Source organism: Polyodon spathula, chromosome 2 (genome assembly GCF_017654505.1).
Source record: "Polyodon spathula isolate WHYD16114869_AA chromosome 2, ASM1765450v1, whole genome shotgun sequence".
Taxonomy (NCBI): domain Eukaryota; kingdom Metazoa; phylum Chordata; class Actinopteri; order Acipenseriformes; family Polyodontidae; genus Polyodon; species Polyodon spathula.
Window position 1 is genome coordinate 6,065,359 of NC_054535.1, and position 14,537 is coordinate 6,079,895.

At 40.1% G+C, this 14,537-nt stretch overlaps 1 protein-coding gene across 10 annotated transcripts in view; it reads right to left on the minus strand.

Annotated features, from left to right (window-relative positions):
* LOC121329438 (amyloid-beta A4 precursor protein-binding family B member 2-like) overlaps window positions 1-14,537 on the minus strand; it is a 117,907-nt gene that overhangs the window by 58,904 nt on the left and 44,466 nt on the right. For 7 of the 10 annotated variants that reach the window (XM_041275060.1, XM_041275042.1, XM_041275021.1 and 4 more), the window contains exon 3: window positions 7,098-7,889. In XM_041275060.1, the coding sequence (XP_041130994.1) occupies window positions 7,098-7,889 (792 nt within the window). Of the gene's footprint in view, window positions 1-7,097; window positions 7,890-8,558; window positions 8,637-14,537 lie in introns of all 10 variants that reach the window. The other 3 variants (XM_041275034.1, XM_041275069.1, XM_041275078.1) reach the window with 1 other exon arrangement.

Here is a 14,537-nt window from a genome sequence, read left to right on the forward strand (position 1 = left end):
TCCTCTCTCAAATCACTGCTACTGCGCCATGTGTCAAATCATAACACTACATTGATGGTTATTTCATGTCAACTGCTATCACCTGGTACAAGCTGGAGAAACAAACTAATTTCCCTTCGTTTCGGGTTTCATAAAGTAAATGGATGACAGTGAAACACTGCACGCCCTAGCCTCCTGCTGTCTCATTCTACTGCATGCTTTTCCTGGTGACTGGATCCAGAGGTGTTGTCATGAACTTTTATTTTGACGGCTAACTATATCAAACCACAGAAATTCTTTCACCTTTGACTTCTCTGAAATAGTCTATCACAGCACCTCCCAGACCTCCCTGCTCCAGGCTGCTGAGGTGTGAAAGAGCAGCTGTGGAGGTCACTGTGAGAGCTAGATCCACCTATAGGAAAACCTTCCCCCCACCCCCACCCCCCAAAGAAACCACCGTTAGCCTGTCACACCAGCCCAGCACTCAAGAACCAACACCAAGATTAATGGACTAGTTGAGTACAATGACAACCTGGAGATCTTTTACCAAGTCCCGGTCGTGATGTTATTTTTCATTCTGATGAAAACAAGCATCTAAAAAGACAACATTGACTTGTGCCTTGAACCACAGAGGCAGATGATTTAATCTCTGCATCTTCCTTCGCTTAGGTTATTTTTATGTTTTCTTATTTATAATCTGATCAGGGACACAACTGAACATATTACGCATCGATTCCCTGACCGGTGTAATCCCCAGAACTACAACAAGTTTCCTGCAGTCTGTAAATGCTGCATACGAGCTGGGAAACAATATTTCAAGGCTGTAAGCGGCCTTTCTAATGAAATTCCTTCATCACAAAGCCATACTGTCTCCTGTGTGCTGCAAGGCATCAGCTTGCATACATATTTAACTTTATATATTTTTACCCCCACGTTTACTTCACTCTTCAGTTACTTGCATGCACATTAGAATAAGTGAATCCATACCTACCCTCGTAATTCACAATCACAATGGCCAGCATGTAGTCTTTTCCGAGCATCATGGCAAAGATGTAATGTACTGGCATAAAAATTAAAAAAAAAAAAGAAAAAAAAAATAGCCTAAGGTCTATATATACCTCAGGCAAGCTGGATAAATGAATTACCAGCCAGACTTCCTGTCTGGATAATGCAGGATCGTTGTTCCCTGGGAAGTGCTAAGCAGCAACGGAATTGGTCATTTAGAACAGTCTTTCCTCTAAGCACACACTGTTGTCGTAGCAACCTGAAGATCATCTTTCCTGCAGTATTACTGAGCTTGAAGTCATGTGACCAAAGCCCGAGTGAGAGGAGATTCTGCAGTGTTTACAGTAGCAGAAATCAGACACACTACCATCAGCTATCAACTCCACACTGTACAGGAGATAGTGCATCAAAAAAGATCAACTAAGAAATAATAAACAGAGTTGCACACTGAATTTCACCCACAGGATATGCAGTTCATTTAACTTATTTAACAATCCAAGAATAAAACGCAAGCATCACAATTCTTTATTAAAATGGGAGTGGTCTTTCAGATATTTTTATATTGAAGCATGGAACAGTGATGGTTTTTTAATTCAATATATGGAGACTGTCACTAATTCAGAAAAAAAAAAAAATCTAACTGAGGGTTTATCAAAAACACATTTAGAGGATAACAATACTAACAAAAAATTTGTTAAGTAAAATTGATACAGAATAATGATCTTTATAATTGATATGAGCAAAAGGTACTATAATGTTGCTGTGGAATTAGTCATTTCTACTGGATACTACCTATAATGAAACTTTGATTTAGGTGGGCATTATTAATATGGCCAGAGGGTAAAACAACGTGGCAATAAAAGGGCGGCTTTACTGTAACTCTGAGGTGGCTGCATGGTGAGCCCGCAATGTGTAAGAAGCGGGAGACTGACGGAGGACAGAGCGTTTGTCTTCACCCCTCCCGCGTCAGCGCAGTGGTGGTAGCGGTAAAGCTGAGCATAAAAATAATTGGGCATTCTAAACTGGGAGAAAATAATAACAAAAAAAAAATTAATTGGCGACTACTAATTGTATAAAAAAAATAAATAACAAAAACCAGTAAGATTATAATAACTAACCAAGTGAGGGAGTGCCACCTCAATTTCAGTGAGAAAAAGTGTGCGTGTACATATATACACATCAGTCTATTTGGATAAGTCTACCAACTTTGCACATCTGTACACTGCAATTTTTGCCCATTCTTCTTTGCGTAATTGTTCAAGCTCCATCAAGTTGGATGGGGACCTTTGGTGAACAGCAATTTTCAACTATTTCCACATATTCTCAGTTGGATTGAGGTGCGGGCTGACTGTGCCACTCCAGGACATTGAGTGTTTTTAAGCCACTCCAGTGTGGCTTTGGTTGTAAGTTTGGGGTCATTGTCCTGCTGGAAGATGAATCTTCTCCCAAGTCCCAGGTCTCTTGCAGACTTCAGCAGGTTTTCCTCCAGGATTTCTTTGTATTTTGCAGCATCCATTTTGCCCTCTATCTTCACAAACTTTCCATGCCCTGATGCAGAGAAGCATCCCCATAGCATGATGCTGCCACCACCATGCTTCACGGTAGGGATGGTGTTCTCATGACGATGTGTGGTGTTAGGCTTGCTCCAAACATAGCGCTCAGCGTTGAGGCCAAAAAGCTCTACTTTGGTCTCATCAGACCATAGAATCTTCTTCCACTTGGTCTCAGAGTTTTCCACATGCCTTCTTTTTTTCAACAATGGCTTTCTTTTTGCCACTCTCCCATAAAGCCCAGTTTTGTGAAGCACCCGGGCTATTGTTGTTGTATGCACAGTGTCTCCCAGCTCAGCCATGGAAGACTAACTCCTTTAGAGTTGCCATAGGCCTCGGTGGCCTCCCTGACTAGTGCCCTTCTCGCCTGGATACTCAGTTTTTGAGGACGGCCTGTTCTAGACATATTCACAGTTGTGCCATATTCTCTCCCTTTCTTAATAATGGACTTTACTGTGCTCCGGGGGGATATTCAATGCCTTGGAAATGTTCTCATATCCTACCCCTGATTGGTGCTTTTGAAGAACCTTATTCCTGATTTGCTTTGAATGTTTCTTCGTCTTCATGATCTAGTTTTTGTTAGGAAATGTACTAACCAAATGTGGGACCTCCCAGAGACAGGTGTATTTAACCTGAAATCATGTGAAACACCTTAACTGCACACAGGTGGACACTACTCTAAGTGACTTCTAAAGACAATTGGTTGCACCAGAACTTATTTAGGTGTGTCATAGCAAAGGGGGTGAAAACTTATGCAATGAATTATTTTCTGTTTTATATTTGTAATTAATTTAGAACAATTTGTAGATTTTCTTTTTCACTTGGACATTATGGACTTTGTGTTGATCACTGGCAAAAACTCCTAATTAAATCCATTCTGAATCCATGTTGTACCACAATAAAATGTAGAAAAGTCCAAGGGGGTGAATACTTTTGACAGCCACTGTAAATAGTACACTTGCATTGTAACCCTGTACAGTACTGCCCTGTAACACCTGCAAGTCACCTTGGATAAAGGCGTCTGCCAAATAAAATAATATTAATAATAAAAATATGAAAAGTGCTGTCAGTCAGAATACAATAAGATGATTATACTGCTGCTGGCCTTTTTTCTGCCCACCAGCCGCCACTGGTTCAGAGGTGAACGTCATGGTCTCAAAGACACTTAGCATGGAAGGGTTTGACAACACTGCAAATATGAAGTCGCTACAGTGAAGAATATTATACATCCCTTTTCCATAACACTGAACCACTCTCAAAATAAACTTTACCCTAGTCTCTTATGCCTTTCATACCTCTAGGTGTTAGTTCGATTCTGGGTTGAGTCTTCAAATGAAATTAGTTTAGTAGCCACAACAACACAATTCAGTACATTTGGTCGGGGAACAAAAATGTTAAAGCAATTTTGAAAACAATAAAACATAACTAGGCTTTGCAACCAGGGTTTTCTCATCAAGGTTCAACTTCCAGAAGGTGAAAAGCTGACATCGTTTGATAGGCCCTTCTAAGTGCTGATCGGTTCTCAAATGTCTTTAATCACACTGTATAATACATGACAGGTTTCTGCAGCAGCATCCTTTGGGGGAAGCTGACATTTTTAAAACATAGCACTGTAGTCCCTTATCGTGCAGACTAGCTCCAGTAATTACGATATAATATTAGTCTTTGAGCCAAGGCTTAACTCCCCTAATACACTGTTGGGGGCACCTGACAGCCCACTGCTGAATTCCAAAGACTACTTGAGGGTATTCGTTTCCTGTGCATAGCGGACAGCTGTGATGGATTACATGTTACCGTTAATTTTTCAGTAAAAACAAGTTTAAATTATATTGAGTTCGTTCTGCTATATTAACAATATTAAATACATCAGAGCAAGCACATATCACATATTTTAGATATTTTCACAGAACAATCTGAAAACTAAATTTAGTGAATGGCGTGAGGTTTTTAACACAATGCCCTGGAAACTTAAAATAAAGAAAATAATTCATGAAGGGCTTACCACACCAAGCTGAAAACAATTATGTTTGTGAACTCCAATAAACCAGCATGACCTTTCGCCAGTCAAATCGTAGACTGCCAAACAAAGTTTTGAGTCAACACAAACCGATTTTTTTCATCTGTGTGTGCATGCATGAGTGTGCGTGTGCGTGCGCATGCAATGCACTTTGTATAAATTGATTCCAACTGGCAGGACATTGATGTATTTTCAGACAGGGTTCTGGTTTACAGCAGCCTTTAGAAACTGTATATTTACGCTGAAAATGTGTGGCCGTCAACAATCATCCCACGTAGAGTGCAGTCGCCTTGCTACATACTGTGCCTGCACACGCAGACATTTAGCCCAGGTATATTTGCTAGCCTGTGTTATAGGAGGGGGATACTAACCTAACCTCTCTAATTCACACAAGGAATCAGAGAATACCAAATATAAAAGACAGAGCATAATTAGCAATGTTAACTTTTTCAGATATGTTTTCATGAAATAAAATAAAATTTGTTAAATAATAAGTTGTACTAAACTTGTTTAAGAAGCATATGGCTATCACACAATGTTGTTAAAAGACTTTGGGGGAGAAAAAAAACACACCACCTCAGAAGTACAAATTAATATCAGAAAGCATGTTCCCTAAATCAGGGTCACTGGACACTCGTAGCCATATTGAGTAAAAGGCTGTGCTCGGGGACACATTTAGTACGCAGCATATAATATATATAACCCTGCCAAGTACCTCCAGCAGGAGATATGAGGCTTAGACAACAGCTTTTGGAAATTACTGCAGACAATAACCATGATTGAACTTGAATAAGAGAAATCAGAAAATATGACTATGTACCGAAAACAAAGCCAAAAAAGCAAAGCATTCTTTCTTTGTCACCAAAAAAACAAAAACTCACTTGACCACAATGTGGCAGACATTGTAAGTCAAAGTGAACAGAAACCTGAACTGAACCCTGTGAATCAAAGTGAAGCCTAACTGATAATACACTTAAATTGATTTAAAAAAAAACCACACAGGATATCTGAAGCTATAGCATTTTCTTAGTCTTATAAATATTCTGTAACTGCATACACAACAATCTGCTATCTTGTTACTGAAAACTCTGGATGCTGCATAGGCAGTTAATATACAAAATGCAATCAATTTACAGCCACAAAGGGTAATTACAGTACAATACTAAACAGAATCTATTTCAGTGCGACATGGCTTCTTGAGGAGGCCCCTGTGGAGACACAGAGCAGTTTGGTTTGCAGTTGGCTGGCCTGACATTCTCCACTCTCCACAGGTATTTCCTGAATGAGTCCCAACCATTTCAAAATGTCTACATGTATTATTTCAATAAGCAAATTCACAAACAAACTCCCTGCACCTGTTTAAATGCATGTTGGGGCTTATAGATGTATATTTTACAGAGTAGGTTTTTATGTGCTGGGACAAAGTCACCCAAATACCAAGAACAGTAATGTATGATTATTCTTTTTTAAAAACAAAAAACATCCAACATTACTAGAGGAACAGATTAAGGGACTGGCCCCTCTGATACAATGGTTTATAAACCTGAAGTCAAAGTTGTGGAATAGTCTACACAAACATATACTGTACTGGTGTAGAGGTGGACTGGAATGCAGTCCTCATTAAAATCCTTCTTTTAAATTTTCCCTGACATAAATGCAGCTATACTTGTGATTTTCAAGCAATCGATTTTATTGATTTAAAAACAGTGGCGTTATTGGATCCTTAAGTATAAAACACTCAACAGTGCTGAATTTAGATACTAATAGAATACTATCCACTTAATAAGGAAATGTTTCAGATAGAAGTCTTTTTCAATGTTTTGAGCTTCACTGCATGTACTATTTTGGAGTACGGACTTCATCACTGATTGATAACTTTCCATAGCGTTCTGCTTTGTTGCACATATTTTTCAACTAATTGTGATTGTTTTGGGCATTTATATTAACATATCCCTGGTCATGAATCAGCTGCTAAAACCCAATCTGTTCAATAAGAAACATTTCATTGGTTCATAGCCAAGTTCCCTCCCCTCTGAACCTGTGCAGGAGCTAGCAGGTAAGACAGATGAATCAAATCAAATGTTAAACTTTGGGAGAGGAGATGGGAAGCAACGAAATGTTTCACATTGAACAGGATGGCTTGAAGCCACCTTTGTTGTGAATTCAGAAGACATTTTGATGGGAAATCAAAAATACTAGAATGTATGACCAGTTATATGCGAATACAAATACCAAAACAAAATCATGATTATGTTGAAAAAGATATTGCAAGAATGAGTACAACAAAGTAGGAAAACCTACAGTCTGTTCAGTAACACTTAAAATTGGTCAAATTATGTGGATCTGTGTCTATTTAGAACAACCGAATAGACGCCAACATCTCAGCCAGTAGTAGATCATTGATATAACCAGCAGGCTTTCAAAGAAATGTCCAAGCAAAATATTTTTTTACAGGACAGTTTCCTTAAAGCATGTAGTCTCAATTAATAAGACCAAAGCTAATAAGGCTAAAGTATATGCCCAATAATAAGAATCTAGTACCGTACCTGCTTCCTCCGGGGAGCTGAGAGAGGCACTGTCCTGCGAGAGTGTTGTCCAGCTGGAGTCCTCATCGCTGGGGGCCAGGTTCTGGATCCGGTTGAGCGCACAGTCAGTTTTGGCGCCTGTTTTGGGCTGGTCCTTTTTAGTCTCAGGGCTTGACGAGGCCATGGAGACCTGAGACTCCTCGGGGCTGGCAGGTTCGGTTTGATTCTTGAAGAGGGGGAGGTCGTCACCATTTAGAAGAATTCCCGGCGCTGGAGGATCCTGTCCCTCTGTGGAGTTCTGTTCCTTAAACAGAGGCTCTCCCTCCAGGACTGTGCTCTCCAGGTCAACAAAGCCGTTGAGGAAGCTCTTGGTTCTCCTGGCTTGATTGGAGTCTGCATTGACCTCCTTCTCAGAGATGACGTTGCTGCCGGGGTCTGTGGTGGACTTTGTGAAGTTCTTGTTCAGGTCCTGCTCAGCTGCCTTGCGCAGCTGGTTCTCACCGTTTTTGGCCAGTTTAGGGTTGGCTGAAGAGGAAGTGGTGGAGGTGGTGGTGATGGTGCCCAGGAGGGGCTGTGCCGCTGGCTCACTTAAGCCCATAGCACTCTGGATGCTGGTTAGGGCATATTTCTTGCGACACTTGGGCGGGGTGTTGTTCTTAACCTCTGTGAGATTGACCTCTGAGTTGAGCAACTCGTTGTGGGAGGTGCGCAGGGTGAGGGAGTTGGGAGGAGCGGGGCTGTTGCGATTCACCAGGTCCGTTGTACTGCCATTTGATGCCACACACACTGACATTATGTCCATAGAGGAATCAACTAGAAATGGGGAAAGAAGAGTAGATATGATCAACATACCAAAAATATTTCTACTGAAATATAAACATTAGTAAATATGTAAGAACATGGTCTGGAAGTGTTAGAGAACCCCACCCCCCCTCCGTTGAATTCAATGGAAGTGTTAGAGAACTCCTCCCTTGAATTCAATCAAGAAATAGTGTCTGTGTTATGCCCTTGTTCACAGACACTCTATCCAGTTAAGCACTACATTACTTGAGTTTTCAGCTGTAGGCTGGCTGAGTGTTATCGATTTGACATTTTGCTAACACAGTGGACAGTTTGGAATATTTCCTGTAGAAACTTGATCCATAGTAGCACCACAGAAGAGGGCATTTTAATTTAACTTGTTCACTGAATCAAATCCTCATTGTTGGAGCTGAAGGAGGTGCAAGGTAGCACACATTTGTATCCAATCCTGCCACAACAAAGCACTATACACCAAAACAAATCCCACTGCGAAATTCAGTTTGTGAATTGGCAGTTAAATCAAGACTACTTAATGATGAAAGTTAAATGTAGAATAACATGGAATTACTCCACAAAGTATTTCTTTTTAAATCTCTTAAATACATTTTAAAAACAAATAATTGACCAATAGTCTTAAGTTACAAAACTGTCAAGTAATAATAAATCAGGAGGGAATCTGACCTGGAAGCACTTCAGACATGAAATCACAGGAGGGGCTTCAACAATGGAGATATCAGGATATAGGTTACAATTTGAAATCTGAAGAGAGGGATTATTTAAAAGCAATTAAAAAAACAAAATAAAACACAAAATTACAAAACACGCACACACATAAACTGCTTGTGCAAGCAATCTCACGCACTCTTAAAAGAGAACAAATGAAACAAAGAAAAAAAAAAAGGACCTGCCTAATGGTTCTGATCCGTTCATTACTTAGAGCAATATGCATGAACTTGCATGCCCTTTAAATATTTATCGTGTTAAAATTTTTCCATGATGTTAAAATTTGCAAGCACTGCAATGCAATACCTATTGAAGACAATAACCTAGCTAAAGGATTTACCACAGAGGTATTTCTGGTGTATATATCAATAAACTAGCAAATACAGAAGATGGAAAATATACCTTCTAATATTATAAATCAGTTTAGTGTTTACAGATTTGAACTCATATCTGTTCCTGTGTTCACCTGTATCTAAATCAATAGGAGCCGTGTCATCATTTTAAGGGGGGGGGGGGGGGGGGGGGGTGTGTACCATTAAGAAACCACACAATTTTAAAATTGCAGCAATTATTCTGCCACTGGTAGATTAGGGTTGGAACTTGAAGTGTTTAAATAACCTCTCAGAGGGTTTTATAGCCAATACTTAACATTGCCCCCACTCTTCAAAAGAGGAAGGAAACCCTTCTTACAGTGCATATAGAAATCATGCTGTTCACTCTTCTTGACTCTGACGTTATGTGGAGAGTATTGCGAGCTCACTAAGAAACAGAATGACATTAACACACTCTGCATATTCTAGTAGGTCAGTAACACATCACTATTGTTAAAATTACAATACAGGCCTGTAGCCATTGGTATGCAAAACATAAATACAATACATGTAGGTGGGAAACAGCAAACAATACTAGCTCACAGCAAAAGGACACGATTTTAGATTTCCAATAGCCTGAAGACTACATACAGACTTCTACAGGTCACAAATAATAATAAGAAGATGATGATTATAATTATTGTTTTATTATTATTATTACTAACTAACTAACTAACTAACTAACTAACTAACTAACTAACTAACTAACTAACTAACTAACTAACTAACTAACTAACTAACTAACTAACTAACTAACTAACTAACTAACTAACTAACTAACTAACTAACTAACTAACTAACTAACATAAAATTATTATTATTAGGTTGTGTGGTCCAGTGGTTAAAGAAACAAGCTTGTAACTAAGAGGTCCCTGATTCAAATCCCAGCTCAGCCACTGACTCATTGTGTGACCCAGAGCAAGTCACTGAACCTCCTTGTGCTCTGTCTTTGGGGTGAGACGTTGGTTGTAAGTGACTCTGCAGCTGATGCATAGTTTACACACCCTAGTCTCATATCTTGTAAAGCGCTTTGTGATAGTGGTCCACTGATATAAAAATAAAGATGATGATTATTATTATTGATGATTTTTTGGAAGCTATTCTAGGTTCTATGGTGGGCTGAATCAGTCACACCTGACCCGAGCTTGCGTCTGTGACAAATTAAAATCATCCATAACAATAAAATACTCAATAGGGTTCATTTCAGAAATAGTAAAAGAAACTGGAAACTTTCTCATTGAAGACGCATCTGTTGAATTCACAAAGTTTATTTTAATATTGGATGCAGCGACCTTGAAGGTTAATAGTTGCATTTCTATTTCAGGGAACCAGGCATGATAATAATCTAACCTTTCCTTTCAAGTACGAAATGAAACCATTGCCGAATGGGCGAGTGTACGAAAGCCGTTGCAAGGGCAAGATTGACTGGAATGCTACAAGTCTAATCCGAGGGTGTCCTGTGCGTTACCATTTGGACTCCACTAAAAAGTAGCTAGGGTGAAACAATGCAGGGAATTTTCACCTCTATGCCTGTGTATTGGAATTGAGCACCTTGAATGGCGACTCTTCTTCCTCTACCACAGGGGAGGGGAAGGAGAAGCTGAGCTTGAAGACCGCGAAGACGGTTTCCTGCTTAGGTTACTTTCCCGGGTGTGTCGTCTGCTCTCCCTTGGTGCAGAGCCATAGTATGAGGATGCAGCCACCTCAAGGGGATGAGCACTGAGCAGGAGTAAAGGATGCAGAATGCTCCTTAGAGCTGCAGGATAACCACTTCAAGCATGCGCTTGGGAGAAAGGGGCACAGAATTTGCAGAAGCTGCAATTAAACAGTGTCTCCTTGGCTTGCTCTGGCCCCAGACAGGAAGAGCATCTGCTGTGCTTGTCCTCCATAGACAGACTGGCCTTGCATGTCTCACAGGGATATAGCCTGGTCATGATGCAAGGAGCAAGCAATCCAATGTGCAGTACAGGGTTTTACAGCTACAGCCTCAATCTGCTTATATATCAACGACAGCGAGTGGAAGCGACAGCGAGTGGGAGAAGTACAGGCGTGGAAAAGTACAGAGCAGTTTAGAAGCAGAAAGGAGAAATTGCATCTTTAATTGCTTTAATCAGAAAACAGAGGACATTGGGGAAACACAGCAGCAGCTCAAAGTCAAACAGCCGCGTGTGTTTTTCTGATAACAAACAAGCTGAAACTCGGAGCAGCTGATTCAAATTCAGCGCCGTTCTGAGACACCGGCGAGAGGAGGTGCCAACAGCACAGCAGAACAACGCAGTTAAACGAGGCAGTCTTCCCAGCGACAGCGAGTGGGAGAAGTACAGGCGTGGAAAGTACAGAGCAGTTTAGAAGCAGTTTGAAAGCAGGCTGACAGCTGCAGAAGAAACTAAACTTCAAAAAAAATAAACCCTCAACATGGTCTTCAAGCCAGTAATCTGTGACACCTGCTTGATGTGGGAAATCCGAGAAAACCCAGCGGAGCTAAACCAAGTGTGCATAAAGTGCCGCGCGATCCAAGATTTGCATAAACTAGTAAGTATGCTAGAAATGGAGCTGGAAGAAGTGAGACAGCAACAGGATCTTGAGGAACTGGCACACCCAGAATTCATGGAAGTCTGCATCACCCCTAACAGACTGAAAGCCACCAGGGAGATAGGTCAGAACAGCTGGGTTCAGGTAGGCAGAAGCAGGGAAAAAAAAGAAACTTCATCAAACACAACCACCAGAAATCAAAACAACCAACAGATTTGAGTCAATTTTGATGAGCAGAACCAACAACAAGAGAATGAAAGGAACAACATCCAGGACCCCATTGACAGTGGTGACCAGACAGCAAAAAGAAGAGAGGTCATGATTGTTGGGGACTCCATATTGAGAAACACAGCAAGTTCAATTCGCAGTTTGGACCCCCTTACTACAACAGTGTGCTGCCTTCCGGGAGCCTCGGTCAAGCACATCACTGAGAATGTGGACAGGCTCCTAGAACGAACAGGAGATGACCCGGTAGTAGTCGTCCACATCGGTACAAACAACATTGGAAGAGACAGACCAAAATCCCTGCAAAACAAATTCAGAGAGCTAGGAAGGAAATTAAAAGAGAAAACCAAAACTGTGGTATTTTCTGGTATACTACCGGCACCTTGCAAAGGACCATATGGACAGCTGGAAATAATTAATCAAAACGCATGGCTGAAGACGTGGTGCACACGGGAAGGCTTCACCTATCTTGATCATTGGACCACATTCTACAACGAGGACTATCTGTATAGACGGGATGGACTGCATTTAAATAACAAGGGAACCAGTCTACTCGGAGAAAAGATCCTCGAGCAGGTTCAGAAGCATTTAAACTAGAAAGGAAGGGGGGAGAAATCAACAAAAAAACAGAAGGGAGACCGCATCAAAACAAGAACAACAACTCAGGTAAGACAACCATTAAATGTATTTATCTAAATGCTAGAAGTATCAGAAACAAAATTCTAGAACTTGAAGCTACTGCACTAACAGGTAACTATGATGTGATAGGTGTTACAGAAACTTGGTTGTCTGAGAGTGATGGGGACGAATATAATATTTGTGGGTATACACTGTATAGGAAAGACAGGCAGGACAGAAGAGGAGGAGGGGTAGCGCTATACATAAGAAACAGTCTTGAAGCCCAGGTGTTAAACCTGGACAAAGAAAATAAAACCGAATCAATATGGGTCAGAATAACGGACAAAAATTCAAAGGGCATAATAATAGGAGCATGCTATAGACCGCCAGATTCAGATGGTGAGCAAAATAATCTGTTATACAATGACATTAGAAATGTGTGTAGCAAAGGAGAAGCCATACTAATGGGGGATTTCAACTTCCCCCAAATAAAATGGGAAAACCCGGTGGGTAGCACGAAGGATGAAATTGAAATGGTGGAAATGACAAATGACTGCTTCCTAACACAATTTGTCAAGGCACCGACTAGAGGGGAGGCATGCCTTGATTTAGTCTTTTCAAATAACGAAGACAGAATAACTAAAACAGAGGTCAGAGAACCACTGGCAAACTCAGACCACAACATGGTCTCATTTGAAGTGTTTTTTAAAACCCCAAAAGTAATGACTAAAGCTAAGGTTTACAATTTTAGAAAAGCAAACTATGAAGGTATGAAACAGAGACTAACAGAAGTAGATTGGAGTAAAATAGAGAAAACACCCACAGAAGAAGGATGGTTGTTCTTCAAAAATGTAGTACTAGAGGCGCAAAACAATTACATCCCTAAAGTAGACAAATCTAAATGTAAAACTAAATTGCCAAAATGGTTTAATAGATCAATTAAAAAAAATATTCAGCGAAAAAAGGCACTTTACAGAGCATTAAAAAAGGACCAAAAAGAAAGTACGCAGAAAGAGTACACAGAACTGCAAACGCAAGTCAAAAAGGAAGTTAGAAAGGCCAAGAGAGAAATAGAAATGAACATTGCTAAGGGAGCTAAAACCAATTCCAAAATGTTTTTCCAATATTACAACAGCAAGAGAACATTCAAAGAGGAGATTAAATGTTTAAGAGATACAAATGGCAAAATCGTAGATGAAGAAAAAAAAATAGCAAATATATTAAATGATTACTTTTCACAAGTTTTTACAAAGGAAGATACCGACAACATGCCCCACATGTCATCCAGTTCCTATCCAGTTTTAAATAACTTTAGCATAACTGAGGCAGAAGTGTTAAAGGGACTAGGAGCTCTTAAAATAAACAAATCCCCTGGGCCGGATGAGATCCTCCCAGTAGTACTCAAAGAAATGAAAGAAGTAATTTACAAACCGCTAACCAAGATCATGCAGCAGTCTCTTGACACAGGGGTGGTACCGACAGACTGGAAAATTACAAACGTAATACCGATCCACAAAAAGGGAAACAAAACTGAACCAGGTAACTACAGACCAGTAAGCCTGACTTCCATTATATGCAAACTTATGGAAACTATAATAAGATCCAAAATGGAAAATTACCTATATGGTAACAGGGTCCTGGGAGACAGTCAACATGGTTTTAGGAAAGGGAGATCATGTCTAACTAACTTGCTTGATTTTTTTGAGGATGCAACATCGATAATGGATAATTGCAAAGCATATGACATGGTTTATTTAGATTTCCAGAAAGCTTTTGACAAAGTCCCGCACAAAAGATTAATTCTCAAACTGAACGCAGTTGGGATTCAAGGAAATGCATGTACATGGATTAGGGAGTGGTTAACATGTAGAAAACAGAAAGTACTGATTAGAGGAGAAACCTCAAAATGGAGCGAGGTAACCAGTGGTGTACCACAGGGATCAGTATTAGGTCCTCTGCTATTCCTAATCTACATTAATGATTTAGATTCTGGTATAGTAAGCAAACTTGTTAAATTTGCAGACGACACAAAAGTAGGAGGAGTGGCAAACACTGTTGCAGCAGCAAAGGTCATTCAAAATGATCTAGACAAGATTCAGAACTGGGCAGACACATGGCAAATTACATTTAATAGAGAAAAGTGTAAGGTACTGCACGCAGGAAATAAAAATGTACATTATAAATATCATAT